Source organism: Protopterus annectens, chromosome 15.part0, assembly GCF_019279795.1.
Source record: "Protopterus annectens isolate FY-2018-M chromosome 15.part0, PAN1.0, whole genome shotgun sequence".
Classification (NCBI taxonomy): domain Eukaryota; kingdom Metazoa; phylum Chordata; order Ceratodontiformes; family Protopteridae; genus Protopterus; species Protopterus annectens.
The window spans coordinates 648,811,205-648,834,221 of record NC_056749.1 but is presented as its reverse complement, the minus strand read 5'-3'; the positions used below and the strand labels follow the sequence as shown (position 1 = coordinate 648,834,221).

The 23,017-nt window shown below is 42.0% G+C and overlaps 1 protein-coding gene across 1 annotated transcript in view; it reads right to left on the bottom strand.

Annotated features, from left to right (window-relative positions):
• Window positions 1-23,017, bottom strand: part of DOCK11 (dedicator of cytokinesis 11) — a 1,858,863-nt gene that overhangs the window by 763,669 nt on the left and 1,072,177 nt on the right. Inside the window, exon 38 of the mRNA XM_044057487.1 lies at window positions 13,789-13,931. Coding sequence (XP_043913422.1) covers window positions 13,789-13,931 — 143 coding nt within the window. The remainder of the gene's footprint in view (window positions 1-13,788; window positions 13,932-23,017) is intronic.

Here is a 23,017-nt window from a genome sequence, read left to right as displayed (position 1 = left end):
GAAAGCATACTTTGCAATGTGGTTTTGATTCCTTAGAGGCCTCCTGCAGGGCTGCAGTAACTGGATCTGTGATTAGGAGGCATGCCTGGCTAAAGAAACAAAATGTACCTGATCATGTTAAAGCTAAATTGCTAGATGCACCTTTACAGCATGATTCTCTGTTTGGTATTAAGGCAGAAGAGGTTTTAAAGAAAATGGAAGACAAAGCTAAGTCTATGCAAACTGTTAAAGACTTCTTACAAGTGCAGCCACCAAGATTCAGTAGACACTGGCCTACCAAAAATTGGTCCTTCCCCCTGTCAGACAGAGCTCAAAGGGGCAAATCCAGACACTCTAAGGGTTCCAGATACCAGGCGCAAGATTCATACAGGTCAAAGCAATGGGGCACTTCCACCTCCAAATCTGGAGGAGATAAAGCGCAAACCTACAGAAAGCAATCCCAATGACTTCCCTCTGCCTTCACCAAGCACTTATCTTTCGGCAGCACCCATAGGGGGAAAATTAGCACTTTTTACAAAATTGGCAGTTAATAACCCAGGACAAGTTGGTACTAAACATCGTATCACAGGGATACAGATTCCATTTCCACACTCTGCCAATGGCAATGGTTGGCTAGATCTGCCAAAAACAATGGGCAGAGGCACAGAAACAGGTTATGTCCCTCATGGATATGGGGGCCATTCAGGCAGTACCAGAACAGGAAAAGGGACAAGGTTTTTACTCAAGACTGTTCTTGGTACCCAGAAAGGACAAGGCCTGGCGGCCAATACTGGATTTATCGATCCTAAACACATACCTGGACATTCCAAAATTCAAAATGTTGACTTTGCAGCAGCTTCTACCCATGCTGGGTAAGAATGCTTGGCTGGTGACTTTAGACCTAAAAGAGGCATACATGCATGTCCCAATAAGACAATCGTGCAGAAGATACCTCAGATTCAAGGCTGGCTTAATGCATTACCAATTCTCTGCACTGCCCTTTGGCTTATCTACTGTGCCCAGGGTCTTTACATAGTGCCTGACACCAGTAATTGCATTTTGCAGACAAAGAAGTATACAAATATATCCTTACTTGGACGACTGTTTCATTCAAGCAGAGAATAAGGACATTCTTCTTTGACACCTGGCATTTGTGAAAAGGCTTCTAACATGCCTAGGGTACACAATAAACAAAAAGAAATCACAACTGGTACCCTCTCAAAAGATAACATTCCTGGGTGCAAGCTTGAATACAACTGCCCAGATGGCTTACCTCATGCCAGACAAGCAAAGGCAACTGACTACTTACTTCAAACTGATGGCAACAAAAACCCAGTCTACTGCAAGATAAATTCTGCAGGCTCTGGGCTTCATGGCATCCTACATACTACTGATTCCATATGCAAGACTGCATATGAGGAAACTTCAATGATAACTAAAAGGTTTATGGAGTCAACATTCTCACAGTCTGGAAACAATGATTCCTCTCATTCCCTGCCTGCAACAGGAGTTCCTATGGTGGGAAAAGGCATGTCACCAAAACATGGGACAGCCATTCACTCTACCCCCTGCCAGCCAAACCATGACAACAGATGCATCAGATTATGCCTGGGGGGCCCACATGGCAGGAAGATGCATTCAGAGTATATGGTCACCAAAACAAATGCATCTGCATATCAACCAGAAAGAGATGCTAGCTGTTCAAAATGCCCTAACAGCCTTCAAGGACTTACTTCATCCAGGACAACTGCTGATAAAGACAGACAACACCACAGTCATGTGGTATATAAACAAGCAAGGGGGCACACACTCATATCCCCTCTGCAGATTAGCCATGGCACTGTGGAACACAGCTTTAACCTACCAAATACATCTTCAAGCTCAATTCCTGACAGGAAAACAAAACACTCTGGCAAACGATTTAAGCAGAAACCTTATGGACCCCCACGAGTGGAAACTAAATCCACAAGTCTTCATCATGATAACAGAGAAATGGGGTGCCCAGACATAGATCTATTTGCCTCTCCTCAAAATTATCAATTGAAAAGATTCTGCACAAAGACTTAACACAGACAAGCATGGAAAGTGGACGCCCTATCCTTCAGCTGTTTACGCCTTTCCTCCTCTACCTCTTCTCCCCAAGGTCCTCCTAAAAGTTAGACAAGAGAAACCAAAGATGATACTAATTGCCCCAGACTGGCCCCCCCAATACTGGTACCCAATCCTAAGGAACTTGTCTCAATACCCAGCTTGGACCTTGCCTCAAAGACTACAACTCCTGTCCCAGCAAAACAATCAGATCTGCACAATCAACTACAAACTCTGAACCTAGCAGCATGGCTGATCATGTAGTCATACAAACAACACCTCTCAGTAAAGCTGTGATGGATGTCATTTTGGAAGCCAGAAGGCCTAGTACTAGAAAATCTTATGCTGACAAATGGAAGAGATTCTGTGCTTTGAATCAAGCACAAGGAACTGATACAGCAGAACCAAATATTCCTCAGATATTGCAATACTTAACTGAGATGCTTGACAAAGGCCTATCTTTCTCATCAATTAAAATCCATGCCTCTGCCATTTTGGCTCATTACAATACAGAGCTACCAAACTTTTCTCATCCTTTACTAAAGCAGTATCTTAGAGAAGCCAAAAATTTAAGGCCTCCTAGAAGTTCACCATTGCCTGCATGGGACCTCAATTATGTGTTGGAAAAGCTCACCCTGCCTCCATTTGAACCAGCTGCTACTGCTGTTATAAAGTTCTTATCATGGAAAACAGCTTTGCTTCTAGCAATTACTTCAGCAAGAAGAGTTTCAGAGCTACAGGCCCTCATGGCTATAGAACCTTTTATCATATTTTACCCAGACAGGGTATCTCTGAGGACAAATCCTACTTTTATGCCTAAGGTGGTTTCCAGTGTGGCTCTTAACCAAGCAATTCATCTGCCAACCTTTTATCCAAATTCACAGAACAAGGGGGAGAGAATTCTGCATTCCTTGGACGTACACAGACAACTAAGATTCTACTTGAGCAGGACTAAAGCTCTAAGAAAAACTGAACAATTACTCGTGACATATGCTGCAGGATCAGTGGGCAAGGCTATTTCAAAGCAGACAATTTCAAAGTGGATAAGCCACTGTATCCATTTCTACTACTTACACCATGGTAAACCGGTGCCCAAGAGCATTAGGTCTCATTCCACCAGAGCTGCAGCTATTTCAGCAGACTTTCTAAGGGGAGTACCAACCAAAGACATTCTAGAGGCTGCTACTTGGAGTTCTGTTCACACCTTTACAAAGCATTATCATTTGCCTCTTTTCTCTAAATCCAGAGCAGGCTTTGCCACTGCAGTTCTGCAGGGCCTTACAGCCACTCCTAATGCTGTTTAGCTCCAGTCCCCCAACCATGGCTTTGGGATTCTACCCAAATGTAATGACTGCAACAGTGAAACACGAAGAACATAGTACAGTTGTGTACACTTACCATAAATGTGGATGTTTGAGTGTATTCACTGTTGCAGTCCAGGTTACCCTCCCGCCATCCCCCTGTCATTCTGAAGTTTATCTTTCCTTCTCTATCTTCTACAACCTATGTGGTATATTTGCTTGTAGATGAAGGTAAAGTTTATATTGATGCATGTATATATGTATATATTATATATATATATATTTTTTTGCTACCTTTTTGGGGGCACCTGACATCGGGGGCAAGAAAAACTAAAGAAAATGGCGTCTGCTGCATGTTTTATACCCCTGACGACCTGACGTCATGGAAGAGGAGACAGCAACTGACGCAGGACCCAAGACTTTGGAATTCAGGCTGACTGAGGGCAACCTGCCAGCAGATTACCCAAATGTAATGACTGCAACAGTAAATACACTTGAACATCTACATTTATGGTAAGTGTAAACAACTGTACTTTATAGGTGATTCAATTATAAGGCATAATAACACAGCATTTACAAGACTGAATAAGAGGATAGTTACTGTCAGTTGTCTCTGCCACTAGATCAGAGGCACTGCAAGACCAAAAGGGCACTTCATTTTCAAAACTCCTGTGTTTGGAAAGCATCCATGTCTGCTTTCCTACCAAGACTAGGTTTACATACCTGGGTTTTTGCTCTCTTCATGTCTCCTGAACCAACATCAATGGTGGTACAGTCTCAGTATTTATCAAGGAGCACACTACCACCAGACCGATCTCTAGACCCCCCACAAACTGAACTCCCTGAACTACTATCAACTAATAGCTTATTACAAAACACATTCTTTGTCCCCTGATTACCAGCTAAGATTCATCAGTCATCTAAATAATCACTCTATTTGCAGAAAGTCCATTATTTGGGGTACTTTTAACTATTCTTCAATAAACTGGCACACCTATGCCTCAAATGCTCAAAAATTCTTAAATTTAATAAGCAGAGTATTCCATGAGCAGTTGGTAAAGAAATTCATGTAAATGACCACTAGATGGTGATGCAATACACAGATTATATGAACTCCAACACTTTTATAAAGTGAAGTTTTAAGCATTTTAAACAATTTAATTATGCTGCTATAATTTATAGGATATGTGATATTTATATATAACATTTATTAATAATGTTATTTAGTTTAATGAGAGGTAACATTATATCCAAGATTTAATCTGAAAGTTTTATATGTATTTTTATTCAGTGGAATACTGATTGTTTTTTTAAAAAAAAGGTTTCAAACCTTTTTAATGTAATGATTGTCAATTAATTGTGTTAATTATTTAATTAGTAATGATATAAAAGTAGTAGGTAAATTGCTTATTATTATCTGATGAAGTGCATGGTGAAATACGAAAATGCAGTGACTTGGAATTGCGTTAATACGAAGTGTTTTTTTGGTAATTTGGAGTGCTTTTTAACAGCGTGTGGCGTTATAATAAAATCCTGGTAAAGTACTATAAGTTTGTCCTGATTTCTCCTACTTCTGAGGAATTATTGGTTTATTTTCACCCTTATTTCTTCTGTGTAGTTGGTAAAGAAACCTACTTGGAGGCACATCAATCTTTATTTGATTTTTACAAATATGTCTGCCTCTTACCCTACTCCTCTGGTTTCTGTCTCCAATAAAGTCTAACCACAAAATTGTGACCTTCTCCTTTAAACTCCCAAAAGCCCCTACAGTAAACCCAACAGAATTTAAACACTATAAGCATACTGGCCTCAACTTATGCTATGATAACATATCAAAACTCACTTTTGACTGCAGCACACTGACCATGATACCGCAGCAAGGAAGGAAGTCTACACCAATTCAGAAAAATGCTTGTAGCAATCTGTCCCTACCAAAACCAAACCAGCCTGGTGGTCAACTACTATAAATAAACTCTACAAAAAAAGAAAGAAATTCATTAAATTGTATAGCAGATTCAAAACCCTCCTTCTCACAGAAAGAAAAAATCAAAAGCATTATAAAAAAATCACTATCAGGTCCACTAATGCAACCCATCAACTTAGGCTGATTTTTAAAGACAAAGAATTAAAAATCCTTCTATAGCCATGTTAGAAAATAAGAAATAATACCCTGCATTGCCTTGAATGTATTCAAAATGAAGCCTCCTACTCTAACCAAACAGAAATTGTCAGCATCTGTGCAAATAAATTTAGTGCCACCTTCATCTCCAAGGCTTCTATCCAAATCCCTGAAAGAACTGAAACTCTTATTCCTCCAATTATTTCTAAGGATCATTTGCTGAAAGTACTACCATAGACCCAAAATACTTCATCCATGGGACCTGACAATATTCCTGATTGCTTAATAAACAGTGTTAAACATGTCCATGTTGTTCCACTCCTCAAAAGATTTAACCTAAGTTTTGCTACTGGTTTAGTCCCCGACGAATTGCACATTGAAGTCAAGATCTCCCTCTATAAGGGTGGTCTTACAGCCAACCTAGGTAATTACAGAACTTTCAGTCTTACAAGCCTCATCTCCAAAGCAATGGAACCTATTACAACTGACTTCATTTACTATGATAAAGAATCATTTTTGTCTTTTCCCCAACAGTGTGGCTTTTTGAAAGGTTGATACTGTCTATTTAATCTGGCAAACTTGTTTGAAAGGATTACAGAGAGTCTGTAGACAGTGGCCCGGGTGGGTTCACATGGTGTATCTTCACGTAGCCAAGGCGTTCAACACTATTCACATAGAAAAGCTAAATGCATTATAAATCAACTCATATGTGGTAAGATGGTTAGCAAATTGGCTGAAAAAGATAACCCCAGAGTGTAAGTTGTAGGAGTCTCATAAAAATGTATGAAAGTGACCAGCTATGCACCTCACGGCTTGTTACTCAGACTTCTTTCTTGGCCTTTACTGAGATCTCCAAGCAAGCAACAAAGATGTACAGCTAACAAGGTCTGCAGATAAAAGCAAACTGGGGGTTGTTGTTAAACCACCCTATGACACTCAACTCTTACAGCATGAACTCTCCCTGGTAAACTTTTGGTGTACTAAAATGGTCTCAAACTAAATGTTAAAAAGTGTGGTATTGTTATTTTTGGTAGACAACCCCTCCCATCATCATGCTATATAGACAATATGCAACTACAAAATGAAAATATAGACAGGGACCTAGGAACTTAGATTGATGAAGTACTACCCTATACCTTAATCAAGTGAACAGCTCTTTCTAATCGGCTACCCATCAATTCAATAACCCCCCCCACTCTTCCATTTAAAAAAAAAAAAAGGACTTTGGCTTTTTAGAAAGCCAAATGGTGCTTGCCAATTGCCACCTTACAAATCCACACCCCTCCTGCTCTCTAACTGAAGAAAAAAAAATTTTCCTTTCTGTACTGGCATTTTAGTAGAGAAAAAAAAAGATTAAAATGCAGGAATTCTCAATTGCGCCCCCCTAACACTTTGCACCCATGGTAGTTGCCTCTTTACCCTATCCTTGCTACACTGCTATTAAACAGTGCAGCTCACTATCCTCCTTTAAACATAACCTGAAACCCTAGATGGGTATTCAAAGATGGATCTGGGATTGACTGGTACAGTCCTTTTGGGGAAAATAGGCACAGCATGAGGGAGGGTACCGATATGGTGTAAATGGTTATAAGACTAAATGATTTTGGAATATCTATGAGTCTATGAATCTACGACTCTAAGATACCCACAACTGCTTTGTCTTGAGTAAGCTATAGTATTGCATCTGAATCTTCCCTGTATAGGGTGTCACATAAGATCCTACTCTTAGGTTTGGATTCAATCAAACTGTTACAATTTACATTAATAACATTAAAGTGCTCCATTAACAGTATTTCCCTTTTCTCTGGCATTTAAAGTATACAGTCTGTCATTCTCTTGTCTCACTCCTTCGCATAAAGACTTGATCTGTATACAACTGAAGCGCAGATGGCCCTGACATTTCTGGTCTTCAATGTAACACATAATGCTCCATCTCTTCCATGTCTACTTGCATATTTATCTGTTTTTGTCTTTTCTTTACGCATACTTCTTAAAGTAAGCCTATCTTAATAATTTTAATTACTTCAGTATATCTGAGTATGAAGAAAGCCCTCTCATCTAAATAGGAATTAAATCCTAAAACTTTGCTATAAAGTCTCCCGCCTTCTAACCCTACAGCATGGGGACCAATTGTAAAAACTCCCTAATACCAAAGGTGGAATAAGGACTTTCTATACTAAGACTATGATGTGGAACTAACAGCAACAAGATTCAAACAGTAGGAAGTCAAATCTGCAGATTTGCACAGTTGGAAATCTCTTTTACCCACCATTGTGACTTACTTCAAGCTTTCTTCTGGTTACTAGTAAAAAGTAGGGCTACTCTATTACTGGGTACAATCCTGTTCAAAGTCATAGTTTTGGGTCACTTCCCACAATTAAAAAGGTTACTGTACTTTATAGAGCAATCATATAACCTTAGGGACAAAGTACAGTTGTGTACACTTACCATAAATGAAGATGTTCGAGTGTATTCACTGCAGTCATCACATTTGGGTTATCCCAGCCAGGGTAGCCCTCGGCCGGCCTGAATTCCAGAGGCTTAGTATTTCTGTGTCGGTTGCTGTCGCTTCAGGACTGATGTCAGGTCATCAGTAGTACAAAGTAAGGCAGCCGACGCCATTACATCAGTTTTTCTTACCCTGTCAGGAGCCCCCAAGTAGGAGCCAGGTTCTGGTGGAAGAACCACACCAGTAGAACGTAAATACCAATATTTCCCTTGTAAGGAAAGAGAAGAAAAAAGGGGGATGGAGGGAGAGAGACCACGACTGCAATAGTGAATACACTTGAACATCTACATGTGTGGTAGGTGTACACAACTGTACTTCAGTTCTTCATGTTTCACTGTCGCAGTCATCACATTTGGGTTGACTCCCAAAGCTGAGGAAATGGGTGGAGGCAGTCAAGGAAACTAAGGGCTGGCTAGGATGCCCTGCAAGACTGCAGAGGCAAGCCTTGACCTCGAATTGGAGAAGAGAGGCAGGTGGTAATGTTTGGTAAAAGTGTGTACAGATGTCCAGGAGGCAGCCTCGAGGATGTCCATGGTGGGGACTCCTCTGAGGAAAGCTGCAGAGGTGGAGGCTGCTCTGGTGGAGTGAGTCCTGACCCCCTTGGTGGGAGGCTTTCCATGTTTTTTGTAGCAGAAATGGATGCAGTGTGCTATCCATTTGAAAATGGTTTGTTTGGAGATGGCTTTGCCTTCTGCCCCTGTAGCAAAGCTAACCAGCAATTGATCAGACTTTCTGAAGGATTTAGTCCTGTCTAGATAGAATCTGAGCTGTCTGTGCACATCTAGAGAGTGCAGGATCCTTTCCCCTTGTTCTGGGGATTAGGAAAAAAGGTGGGAAAATGAATGGATTGGTTGAGAGCCACACTGGACACCACCTTGGGCATGAAGGATGGGTTAGTCCTGAGGGATACCCTGTCAGCATGGAAGATGATGAAGGGTTCCATAGCCATGAGTGCTTGCAGCTTGGAGACCGTTCTGGCTGAAGTGATAGCCAGAAGGAAAGTTGTCTTCCAGGAGAGAAATTTTAGCTCTGCAGAAGTAGCTGGTTTGAAGGGGGGCAGGGTGAGCTTTTCCAACACAAAGTTAAGGTCCCAAGCTGGGGTTGGTGTTCTTCTGGGTGGCATCAAGTTGATAGCCCCTCTTAGGAACTGTTTGATCAAGGGGTGAGAGAAAATGGGCTGCTCAGTGGGAAAATTAGCAGAGATAGCAGACGCATGAATTTTAATAGAGGAAAAAGAGAGGCCACTGTGTAGTAGGTCAGCTAAGTAATCCAGGATGAGAGGAAGGGAGGGCTGTGCTGTATTGGCTCCCTTAGCCTGAATCCAGGTGCAGAACCTTTTCCATTTGTCAGCATAAGGCTATCTAGAGCTAGGGCATCTGACCTCACGTATAACATCTAGAACCTGTTTACTGAGGTTGGCAGATTGATCAGGGGTTAGGGAATAAACCAAGCTGCCAAGCTGAGCATCTGTAATTGCGGATGCATAAATTCCCCTTCCCTCTAGGTCAGGAGGTTAGGAATCTGAGGAAGATGCCATGGTGGCAGTGGGAACAGGCTGCGCAGCAAGGGGTACCAGTGCTGGTGAGGCCATTCTGGAGCTATAAGAATTGTCCTTGGTTTTTCCTTCTTTATTTTGAGCAGTACCCTGGTAATGAGAGGTAGTGGAGGAAAGACATAGACCGATAGATTGACCCAAAGAAGGACAGGGCGTCCACTTTCCAAGCCATGCAGTGATGCTCCCTGGTGCAGAATTTGCTGAGCTGATGGTTGGTGTGGAAGAAAAAAAGGTCGACCGTTGGGGTGCCCCATTTCTGAGTTATTAGGGTGAAGGTTCTTCTGTTGAGCTGCCACTCATTTGGGTCCAGAAGATTTCAGCTTAATTGGTCTGTCAGAGAGATGAGAGAACCTGGTAGGAATCATGATAACAGGTGGAGTTGCATGGCAGAGGCTGTGTGCCAAAGGGTCATGGCCAGCCTGCATAGAGGGTAGGAGTGAGTCCCTCCCTGCTTCATGATATACCACATTACAGTGGTGTTGTCTGTTTTGATCAGGAGAGCACCTGGGGAGAGAAGGGGCGTGAAAGCTATCAAAGCGTGCTGGACAGCCATCATCTCCTTTTGACAGATAAGCAGAAGGATTTATTGTGGAATCCACTGGCCCTGTATGCACCTGCTGTCCAGGTGTGCACCCCAGGCATAGTTTGATGCGTCTGTGGTGAGGGTCTGGGTGGCAGGGAGTGGTGAGAAGGGTACTCCCTTGTTGTGGGAGCATGCTGTTGCCCACCAAAGAAAAACTTTTCTGAGGCAAGAAATTATAGGTATGAGAGTCTCCAGGTCTTAAGAGTGTTGACACCAAAGGCTTTTTAGGTATCACTGAAGTTTCTTCATATGCAGTCTGGCATATGGAATGAGTAGTATGCAAGATGCCATGAATCTCAGAGCTTTCAGAATCTTCCTTGCAGATAGCTGGGGTCTGGTGGCTTGAGAGAAGTAGGCTGTCAGGAAATTTTGCTTTTCTGATGTAAGGAATGGCACCTGGGATGCTGTGTCCAGACTTGCTCCCAGGAATATAGTCCTTTGGGTGGGCACCTGTTTGGATTTCTTTTCTTTGATTGTGTACCCTAGGAAGTTTAGTAGGGACTTTACAAAGGCCAGGTGGTTGAGCAGCTTTTCCTGGCTGTCTGTCTGAATTAGGCAGTCGTCTAAGTATGGATAAATCTGGATATTCCTTTGTCTGCAAAAGGCAATGACCAGAGCCAGACATTTTGTGAAAACTCTGGGAGCAGTAGATAAGCCAAAGGGAAGTGCAGAGAACTGAAAGTGCTGAGATCCTGCCCTGAAACAGAGATATTTCCTGCATAATTCCCTTACAGGAATATGGAGGTAGGCCTGTTTTAGATCTGGGGTGGCTAGCCAAGCATCCTTGGAGAGCATGGGTAGCAGCTGCTGGAGGGTGAGCATTCTGAATTTTGGGATCAACAGGAAATGTGTTTAGAATGATAGATCGAGGATGGGGCACCAGCTGCCCTCTTTTCTGGGTACCAGAAAAAGTCTGGAGTAGAAACATTGGCCTCTCTGTTCTGCAGGAATGTGCTCTACTGCCCTCATAGACAGCAGGGAAAGGAGTTTTCCTCCTAGGGCTAAGTGAAGGTGGGTAGAGGGAGGGGGGTGGGGGAGGTGAGTCATTGTGAGTTCTTACCATTAGGGGGTGGCTTAGAACTCCCTGGTTTTGAAGTGAAGGTAGTCCACTGTTTAGATCTCTGTATTCCCTGTGACTGCTGGCTGGTTCCTGGGGGTCTGGACTGGACTGACTTAGTGGGAGCAGGAAAGGACCAGTGCTTGATGGGACAATGCCTGCTGAACCTGGGCGGCTGGACCTGTAAGAAATCCTTAACTGCCTGCATAGATTTTGCTTTTTTTTTTTCATCTTTTTTAAGACCTCTTCTGCCTTAGTGCAAGGGGGCATCCAACAGTTTCGATTTGACATGGTCTGGCAAAGGCTGTTCCTTAAGCTATGCATGCCTTCTAATGGCAGATCCAGTGTCTGCTGCTCTGCAAGAAGCTTCTTGGGCATCAAAACCACAGTGCAAGATGTGTTTAGTTACTTGACTTGCAGAATGCATTAACTCTTGTCACTCTCTAGATTCTGCACAAGCAGGAAAGAAAGACATTTTTTGTTTGAGGAGTTCCGGGGTATGTTGCTGAAATTTAAGCATATGGAACTGACAATTTGGTGCCCTGATAGCAAGAGTAGCTGAGGTGTATACTTTTTTACCCCATCTGTCTAGTGCTCGGGAATCTCTATCTGAGGGGGTGGGATTCTTAGCAGAGGTTGCTTTAATTCCATTAGGCCCTTGAGAAAGTATCGCAGGGTCAGCAGTAGGAGTTTTAAAAAGAAATTTGTGTGAATCAGAAACTCTATAGTACCTGTCTGGTTTTCTGGGTGCAGGAGGGAGGGTGTCGGGATTCAAGCTGGATTCCAGGAAAACATCCTAAACAACATCCAAGACTGGGAGGATGGCCAAGGGTCTGTGCTGTGGAAGATCTAAGAATTCCCTGAGTCTCTTTTTTGACTGAGGGTAGTCCTGGCTCTCCCATTGGAAATGCTCCCTTAAGGTATGAAGGGTTTCCCAAATGGAAAAATCCTCTGGGGAGAGGCAGAAAGGATGGAATCCTCTGCATCAGAATCCTCTGAAGTGAAGAGGGGCTGCATGTCTTCATATTCAGATGCATCAGAGTCATCTGACTCTTATGCAGACAAAACTACAGGGGACATATCTCTTTTCCTTTTGGAGGGGGTAGCTTGGCTTCCCCTGATCAGCATGATAAGGTCTTCGCCATTTTAAGCATTTGAGACTGAGGCAAGGAAGCAGGTGCCTGAGATTGGGTCATCGGTTTCTTGGGTGTGGTTCATACCCCAGGCCTAAGAAACTCGGTCGTTTTCAAAATAATGGTAGTCGCGAAAGAAGACATCGGTTTGTGTCAACAATCGGTAGTGTGAAGGACTTCCTTGGAAGCCGATGCCTGCTCTGTGGCTCCGGACCCATCCAAGGTAGAGACGACCGCAGGATCCTTAGTCAAAGAGTTTTGCAGCATACCAGACTCTGAAAGGGTCTCGGTAGAGGCCTGCAAATCCACAGAAGCGGGCATCAGGGGCTGCAAAAGCGCCTCACTGAGGACTGGAGAACTGACGAATAGCTTAACGGAAGCATCATCGGTAGGTTTGGACCTGTGCAGTCAGTCTCTGTTTTTATCTTTACGTTTTTTCAAAAGATCTGCTATGGGATGGCTTACCAAAGCCATATCGGAGTTTGAGGACTGTAAGTGAAAATATCTAGCTACAATAAGGGCTAGACGATGGATAGTTCTGGAGTTGTACAAAGCACAGAAGTGACAGAGGGGGATGTCGTGGTCTGGACCTAAAAAAGTGATGCAGTAAGAATGAAAGTCTCGGTGTGGTATTTGCTTTCCACAGGTGAGACAATTGTTAACTTTTTCTGACATCGGTTAGTGCAAGAAAAAAGGATCCCCAACGAGGTTCTTAGCTTTAGAAGACTTCAGCTTCAAATCGGTAGGCAAAACTCATGTAGTGGCTGACTGGCACTCTTGCGAACTGCTTCTGCTTCGGGCTCCATGGCAAGAAAGACTGATGTAATGGCATCGGCTGCCTTACTTTATACTACTGTTGACCTGATGTCAGTCCTGAAATGACAGCAACTGACAGAGAAATACTAAGCCTCTGGTATTCGGGCCGGCCAAGGGCTACCCTGGCAGGGATAACCCAAACGTGATGACTGCAGCAGTGAAACACGAAGAACATCCACAATGATGTCATATCTCTACAAGGGCCAGATTTCTAAACTAACAACAGAGAAAAAGTGTTTATCCAGGCTTGCCCTAGCTATACTGAACCATATCATATAAGACAAGAACAAACACATTGCCACTTCGAAGTTAAACCCAGGGAGCACCTACTTAACAAAAGTCAATGTACATGCAAAAAAGGCAACAGTTAAATCACGCAGCCTGCATTAAATAATCCTGCATTTAAATTTCTGCATAGAAATGTATATTCCTACAAATTATGATATATTAATTGCATTATTTGCAGCTATTGCATCACTGCCATGTTTGTAAATGTGTGTAAATCTCATTTGTTTGTTAGCGAACTCTTCTGAGCCCCAGATCATGGCTGAAAAGGGGCAGCAGAGCAGCCCACGTACCTAGTTATCAAACAGAAATAAGTAAATAAATAAATAAACAAAATAAAATAACATATTCATGTTAACATACCGTGGTTAAGTGTGAAGGAGATACCAAAATTAGCAAGACCCTGAGGTCTGCCCTGAATCAAACCTGCTCTGCTTCGAGCTACAGGCATAGTTCTTGACTTCTTATCAGTTGTATGATGCTTAGACATCCAAAGATCATGAATCCTGAAGAAAAAGAAATTGGAAGAATTAGTTTTGTTGTCACTTAAATAAATGCAATACTCAAAACAATATGGTTAGACTAGGGGCTTTCATGGAGACCTCACTTATGCTACTTGTCAAATTTCCTTAAACATTCACACATTCACTGAAATGAGGAGTGCAATAGAGTGTTGTTGCCCATATGTGTGTAGTAACTAACAGACATGGCGTTTATAAACACCTTGTGTGTATTATCTGTCCTGCTGTACCTGATGACAATCTGAGTACTTAAGCAAGGCAAAATTTAACTAAACTACTGTTTTATTCTAGTAAAGGCAGCAAACAGGCAGGATGCTTACTAAAGCTTTACATACCATCTACAGTTACATAACTGACCCACTGACACAAGTCAGTAGGCAGTAGTTTAGTCCATGCAAGGCACACAGTTTGGAATGGTTCTTCACGGCATTAGTATACTACAATTTTTAGCTAATCATGCCATGTTTGTAAGACAGATAAAATAACAGTATGTCTGGACTTCCAGTGCCCAATTATCTTTGTTGTGGGTGGAGAAAACATCACCCTCCAGCTAATAATCTGTAAAATATTATGTGGTGCTGGCACTGATACATGGAAAAATATATTAGCTGAGAAGACTGAGCAGGTGCAACAAGCAACATAACTTAATCAGGACCCGAATCTGTATAGAGATTGAGGGGGGAGCGCTTACCTTGCTTGGCATAGCCCTCCCTACTTTTGGCCATGATTTTTTTATTTTGTTATACAATCTATTATATTGAGATTCTGACAGGGTGGCTTGTTTTTTGAGGTTATTCTATGTTTATTTTTGGTAAATATAGCTGTATCTATGCAGCTATTTACATGATTGTATCCATGTTTCTGTGAGCAATTTTACATAGCAGTGTTCTCAGGGCTTGTAGGGCTTGGAATTTCACTAGGGTGTTACTTAATATTAAAAAGTTGGCCTTACAATAATTCTTTAAAATTTCAGGGTTTAATGTTTATTTCATAGGAGACAGCTTTATGGTCGAACCTGACTAATGTGCTCATTACACAGATGAGAGGGAAGGGGGTGCGGCACTCCCCCATGCTTGTGACAATCACGTCAAGGAGGTCAGTGCCCATAGTGGGCATATGGATCAGGTAGCATAGGGTGTCTTTTGTTGATATACTCCAGGAATCTCTGGGCCTGTATGTTTTAGGCTGTGTATGATTCCCCTTTTATACTGGGGTAGTTAATGTCACCCATGAATATGGTTCTGGGGACAGCCTCCAGTATCAAACATGTGCCATATGTTTTTTCAGAAGGGACAAGAACAAGATCCAGAGAGACAGAGTATTGATATAATTTTTTCTTTTTACTTACTTGTATTTGTCACCTCTGTCTGCCAGCCAGCTCTCATAATCAATCAGCCTATCCATCCTCCACTGAGGCAGTTGCTTGCAATGGGATACCATGATCTAGACAGCTATTTCTGATAATAGCCTACGTTCCCACCTCAAAACAGATGATGTGTTGGTTTGCAAACATGAAAATCCTGCTATGCTATACCCTATATGGGTTGCAATTAACATACTATCATCTATGGCTCTTGAAAGCCTACTGATTATGACAGCTTGATAGAGCTGAGCATATCTTGGAATGAATGCTGCACACTAATCTAACTTCACTGCAGGACTCAGCATTTTAGCATTCTTCCTCCCAGATATAAACCTGCCCTGGGGTGTCTGAGACATAGGGCTTTATCCCTCAATAACATGTAACACGTTACTGATAAGAAGAATGTCAAATATTGTGAGTGTGACGAAGTGTGTGATTTGCTTGTGGGAGCTACACTTATGCATGCCAGATATGGTGATCAAATGAGAGAGACAGACTGCTGTGAGAAGATGACCTAACCCTATTAAAATCCATAATATATGTGCTTACTCAGGAAAATTACTTCAAATTAAGTAAAGCTGCTTATGGAAGAAATATATGAAACAAAATGTGAAACAATAGTGAAAACACTGGTAAAACTAAAGAAAAACTTGAGTGTAGGAAACAAACACTGTATTAAAATGTTATGTGATGTGTGGTTTATTAAGAATCATAAAAAGCTTTGTTTTTTGGGAAGGTCAGATATATACATTATGCAGAAATAGGACTCATTTTGTGAAAGTAGGTAAATTGCTGAAGCAATGCATATTATAAAACAAAATAGGACAATAACGTGGTCACTAGTACTACAGATGTCATGGGGGTCAACAGTGTGCATAATATTGGAGAATATATTAAAGAGAAAAAGGCTTGGCATGGGATATGAATGCAGCAAAGCAAAATAAATAATAAGTAGGTTATTTGTAAGCCTAGGAATTAGTGATATGTAATATAACATTCTGCACCTATCTTTAAAGTGGTGACAGTTGTACATCTGCAACATGCTTATGTATTCTAGTCATCTACTTTTGCTATTGCCATTGGGTTACAAACTTCTTACTTGTAAATCAAAAAAATAAGAAACAGCAAATTTAGTTTCATTGCTTTTGAACAACATCTCCACCTTTTATGGAGTTGTTCTACTTGTTAGAGGACAGGCATAATGAAAAGTCAAAGTGCTTATTAAAGGTAATGACTTTTTACAAAATTTTGAATATTTATTTGTTGATCTGAAATGTTAACAAGGTCATTATAAGCAGAGAAATGAGAAAAGAGGAAGTGCATGAAGTCATCATCTCAATGCAGGTGTAAGAGCACAATCCTTACCACCCCCAGCACAATACATCACAGGCAGATGAATAGGTGTCGAGAGAGAGAGTGAGACAGAGAGAGAGAGAGAGAAAACATATCAACATTCTTCCTGAGCTCATATGAGTTGTTATATTAAGGGTCTATATTAAATCAGCGAACGCTTAAAAAAGCGAACGCTGATTTATCGACCCCATGTAAGTGAAAGCTTACAATCCCGAACACTTAGAACAGCAATTTTTTTCCCAGGGAAAAGAAACGTTCCAAAAAAGAAAAAAAAAAAAACTTTAAAACATTACATAAAGTGGGGGGCTGTGACCCCCACACCCCCCCTACTTAAATATACCAACTCTGAGATCGCACTACAGTGATGAAAATGGCAAAATAACGAAGGTGGCCAAGCAATTTCTTTCCCAGGGAAAGAATCCGCTTACATGCTGTTTTGGTATTTTGCCTTTTCGTGCTTCCAAGTTCGATCAAAACGCATTTGAAAGAATGTGTCTTTGATCATATAATAGGGGAACCTATATTAATTAGAAGCTTTGGAAACATCATATACAAACTGATTCTAAAATATCACCAGCTGTGTATGTAGAAAGAAAAACTCCAGTACATTTAAAGAACAGAATTGATATGAAATTGCACACAGACTGGAATGCAAAGGTAATGAACATGAAACAAACTGAACAGAATTACTTGGTGAATAATATGCCAATAGTTTTTATGTACATAAATCTGCAGGACCTTAATAAAACAAAAAAGGGAACATTATCCCCTTTGTTATACAAGATGCTGCAGTCATTAACCCAAATGTAAAATTCAAATGGTGTGTAATGCTAATGGTTGGTGCTAATCTGATGTTCTTGAAATCAAATTAAATGAAATAAACTATTACTTGTATGCATTTAATGGGCCTGTTGTAAGGTAAAGATCTTTTTTTCCATCATTCAGAATTTCATTTTCAACAGAGGTGTTTCAAAGAACTATAGCACATATGATTAACATTCTTGACAACATAGTTAAAATTATTAGTGACATTCTGGTAAGGGTTACTACTGCTGACCTGTATACTTTCAGACTGGTCAAATGTAATCTCAAACTGTAATGTCAAAATAAACAAAGGTAATTGAAAGATCAGAATAAAAATGTTACTGCAGATGGAAAAATACTAACTTAGAGAGTCTGAAACTAGATAAGAGAAATGTAAAAACCACTATGTAATTATTGTAGCATAGAAAAGAGTGACTATTGCCCAAAGAAGCAGTAACCGTAAGTTAAACCTGCATGATGGGTGTCAAATGGTTCATTCTTCTTCAGCATTTGCTACCAGATAGATGTTTGATATCACAGCAGTACTAAATAGCACTCATGGACTTGACTTTTACTGGCTAGATCAGGCAACAGATGTATTCAGGTTATACCACTGTGAAGACATCAACAATACCATCAATGCATAAACCAAAAGACAAATGGCACAACCCACAAAGCTCCTCCCACTAGATCAGCATATGAAATAAAAAAGTTAAAATGACAACACCCTTGATGAAACAATCACAAAATGCAAAGTAATACTGAAAATTGATGAAACCGCAAATGAATAAAGAGCCAACCAATGTCAATTGAGTGAGAAATTGAAAATGAAAAAAAAATGTTTAAAACCGACAGATGAATAACAAATTGACCAGATGAGCAATAATAAATTGAAATGATACAGATAATAAATCTCAGATAACTTTTGAGTTTAGTGGCAAATTTTGAGACTTTTCAGCACATGACCTGCAGCTACTATTTTCCCATATTCTGCAAGGATACCCTTATCCTAGCATGTACTGCTATATGGGTCTACAATGCAATTTTGAAGAAAACTTGAAATGGTGACTGCAAAAATATGATCTCTTTAATGTTGCATCTGGCATAATAAAAAACTAAGGAGGTGCCACTGGGTCCTATTGATGTCTGTGTGATTGAATTTAGATGCAGGGCTAAAGACTGGGAACTTTGGGAGCTGTATCATTCATTATTGAGACAGAGAGAGAGAACTGTGGCATAAAGAATCACTGGATGCATTGACTGTGATATACGTGATAAAGATAGCAAATTTGTGTCAGAATCTGACTTACTGTCTGAGATAATGGAACATTTTCAAACAAACATGTGTGTGATTGAGCTTTCAGAGGATTAGAATGTATACAAAATTAAAATACAATAAAAAAATCTAATAAAAGTAAGCAGTAAGAGTTGGTTGGGGTACAGTGTAATTCAAAGCAGGCAAAAAACGACACTGCAGTAAAGGGTCTAGTAAAATGCATTGTCAAATGATGCAGTGCAAAATAATAGACTTTCATTTGAACAGGTTTAGTTACTTGCATGGATTTACCATAAATCTAGATGTTCGAGTGTATTCACTGTTGCAGTCATCACACTTGGGTTATCTGCCTGCAGGTAGCCCTCAGTCAGCCCGAATACCAGAGACTTGGTAATTTCTGCATCGGATGCTGTCACTCCAGGACTGACGTCAGCCGTCAGGTTGTCAGGGGTATAAAAACAGGCAGCCGACACCATTACATCAGTTTTTCTTGCCCCAAATGTCAGGAGCCCCCCAAACAGGGAGCTAAGTTATGGTGGGGAAAACACCACCAGTACAAAGTAAATACCAATACCCCTTAAACGGGTGAGTAATAACCACAGAGAGGAGAGAGAGAGAAAAAAAACAGGGGGCTGGAGGGAGGGAAACCAGGACTGCAACAGTGAATACACTCGAACATCTACATTTATGGTAAGTGTACACAACTGTACTATGTTCTTCGTGTTTCACTGTTGCAGTCATCACACTTGGGTGGATTCCCAAAGCTGAAGAAGGGTGGAGGCAGTCAAGAAGAGTTAGGGCTGGCTAGTATACCTTGCAGGACTGATGTTGCAAAACCTGCCCTGGATTTGGAAATGAAAGGCAGGTTGTAATGCTTGGTGAAGGTGTGTACTGAACTCCAGGTAGCAGCTTCCAGGATGTCCCTGGTAAGGTCTCCCCTGAGAAATGCTGTAGAGGTAGATGTTGCCCTAGTGGAATGTGTTCTGACCCCCTTAGGGGTTGGTTTCCCATGGTGCTTGTAGCAGAAATGGATGCAGTGTGCTATCCATTTGGAAACTGTTTTGAAATGGCCTTGCCCTCTGCCCCTGTTGTAAAGCTGACTAGTAACTGGTCAGATTTTCTGAAGGGCTTAGTCCTATCAAGGTAGAATCTGACCTGTCTGTGCAAGTCCAAAGAGTGCAGGATCCTTTCCCCTTTATTTTGAGGATTAGGGAGGAAAGTTGGCAAATGGATGGATTGGTTGAGAGCCACACTGGACACCACTTTAGGCATGAAGGAAGGGTTAGTCCTGAGGGAGCATGGAAAATAATGAAGGGTTCCACAGCCATAAGTGCTTGTATCTCAGACACTCTTCTAGCTGAAGTGATGGCCAGAAGCATGGCTGTTTTCCAAGAGAGGAATTTTAAGACTGCTGACGCAGTAGGTTCAAAGGGGGAAAGCGTGAGCTTTTCCAGTACAAAGTTAAGGTCCCAAGCAGGGGTGGGTGCTCTCCTTGGTGGCCTTAAGTTGTTTGCCCTTCTCAGGAACTGTTTGATAACAGGATGCAAGAAGAGAGGTGGCTCACTGTTGTAATGGCCGAAATGGCTGACGCATGTATCTTACTGGAGGAGAAGGACAGGCCTTTGTGGAGTAGATCTGCTAAGTAATCCAGGATTAGAGGCAGGGAGGGCAGAGTTGTGCCCTTTCCTTTAGATAGAATCCAGGAGCAGAACCTTTTCCACTTATCAGCATAGGACTTTTCTTGTACTGGGTCTTCTGGCTTCAAGAATGAATTCCAGCACCTGCTTGCTTAGGGTTGCTGGGGGAGAAATTCAAGGAATAAACCAGGCAGCGAGATTTAGGGTTTGCAGTTGTGGATGCAAAATCTGTACCTCCTGCTGAGAGAGCAGGATTGGGTTTTGGTGTAGCTGCCAGGGTGGCACCGATGACAGGTTGCGCAGGAGTGGGTACCAGTGCTGGTGCAGCCAGTCTGGGGCAATCAGAATTGTCCTTGGTCTGTCCTGTCTTATCTTGAGTAATACTCTTGAGAGAAGGGGCAGAGGGGGAAAGGCATAGACTGAGAGATTTGCCCACTGAAAAGATAGGCCATCCACTTTCCAGGCCCTGCTGTGAGGATTCCTGGTGCAGAATTTGCTGAGCTGGTGGTTGTACGGGGAGGCAAAGAGATCCACCTCTGGGGTCCTCCATTTCTGAATCAAAAGGTTGAATGTGCTGGGCTCCAATTGCCACTCATGTGGGTCTAGGAGATTTCTGCTTATATCGTCTGCCAGTGAGTTTTGTTTGTCTGGCAGGAACTGAGCTTGCAGATGGACTTGCATGTCCAATGCCATGTGCCACAGGGCCATGGCTAACCTGCAGAGTGGGTTCCCCCATGCATGTTGATGTACCACATAACTGTGGTGTTGTCTGTTTTTATTAGCAGTTGTCCTGGAAAGAGTAAGAATCTGAAAGCTGTCAGAGCATTCTGCACAGCTAGCATCTCTTTTTGGTTGATGTGCAGATGAATATGACTTGGGCTCCAGTGGCCCTGAATGCATTTGCCGTCCATGTGTGCTCCCCAGGCATAGTCTGATGCATCTGTGGTTATGGTCTGGGTGGCATGGGGTTGAGAAAAGGGCAGTCCCTTCTTGTGGTAGCATGCTTTTGCCCACCAAAGGAACTCTGTCCTTAGTCAGGGTGCGATAGGAATGACTGTTTCCAGGTCCTGAGCATGTTGGCACCAAAGACTTTTTAAGTACCACTGAAGTTTCCTCATATACAGTCTTGCATATGGAATTAGCAGTATACATGAGGCCATGAACCCTAGGGCCTGCAGTATTTTTCTTGCGGCTAGCTGGGTTCTGGTGGTCATTTGTTTGAAGTAGGCTGTCAGATAGACTTGTTTTTCTGAAGTAAGGAATGCCATCTGGGATGCTGTGTCCAAGCTTGCTCCCAGGAATGCAATCTTTTGACTGGGTACCAGTTTTGATTTCTTTTCGTTGATGGTGTACCCTAAGAAAGTGAGAAGGTGTTTCACAAATGTCAGGTGCTGCAACAGCAATTCCTGACTGTCCGCCTGAATCAGGCAGTCGTCCAAGTACAGAAAAATTTGGATATTTCTCTGCCTGTAGTATGCAATGGCTGGAGCCAGGGATTTTGTAAAAACTCTGGGTGTAGTAGATAAGCTAAAGGGAAGTGCAGAGAACTGATAATGCATAGATCCTGCCCTGAAACATAGATACTTCCTGCACTCCCTTATGGGGATGTGCAGATATGCTTCTTTTAAGTCTAGGGTGACTAACCAGGCATCCTTGGCTAGCATAGGAAGAAGCTGTTGCAGGGTAAGCATTTTGAATTTTGGTACCACCAGGAAGGTGTTGAGAATTGGAAGATCCAGGATTGGGCACCAAGAGCCCTCTGTCCTGGGTAAGAGTCTGGAGTAGAATCCTTAACCCCTCTGTTCTACTGGAACTGGCTGAATATCTCTGATATTGAGCAGGGAAGCTACTTGGCTTTGAGCCTCTGCACATGGGTTTAGAGGAAGGTCTGGAAACCCACTTGGGGTTGGCAGTGAATGGAAATAAAATCTCTACCCCTGGGATATAATGTTGAGGACCCACTGGTCCTGTGTGATGGACATTCCATTTTTTGCATGAAGGGCAAGTTTTCCTTCTAGGGGCACAAGCAATTGGGCAGGGCTGGGGAGTGGAGTAAAGAAGTCATTGTGAGTTTTTTTCCATAAGGAGGGAGCTTACCCCTGCTTTAGGGGTGGGGGCATTCCATTGCTTAGATCTCTGCATACTCTGAGACTGTAGTCTGGGTGGTCTTTTTCCCCTGGGTCTGGTTTGAGAAGGCCTGGAGGGGGCTGGAAAGGATCAGTGTTTGGAAGGGCAATGCATACTGAATCTAGGGGGTTGCACTTGTAAGAATTTTTTAACAGTCTGCATAGACTTAGCTTTTTCTTCCATATTTTTAAGAACCTCTTCTGCTTTGGTGCCAAACAAACTGTCCTTGTTCAAAGGAGCGTCTAGTAACTGATATGACATGATCTGGCAAGGTCTGCTCCTTCAGCTAAGCATGTCTTCTCAGTACCGATCCAGTGACTGCTGCCCGGCAAGATGCTTCTAGGGTGTCAAATCCACACTGCAAAGTATGCTTACTGACTTGGCTTGCAGAGTGCATAAGCTCCTGCAATTCTTTATTTTCTGCATAGTCTGTAAAGGCTGCCACTTTTTGTTTAATAAGTTCCATAATATGCTGCTGGTACTTCAGCATATGAAACTGACAATTCAATGC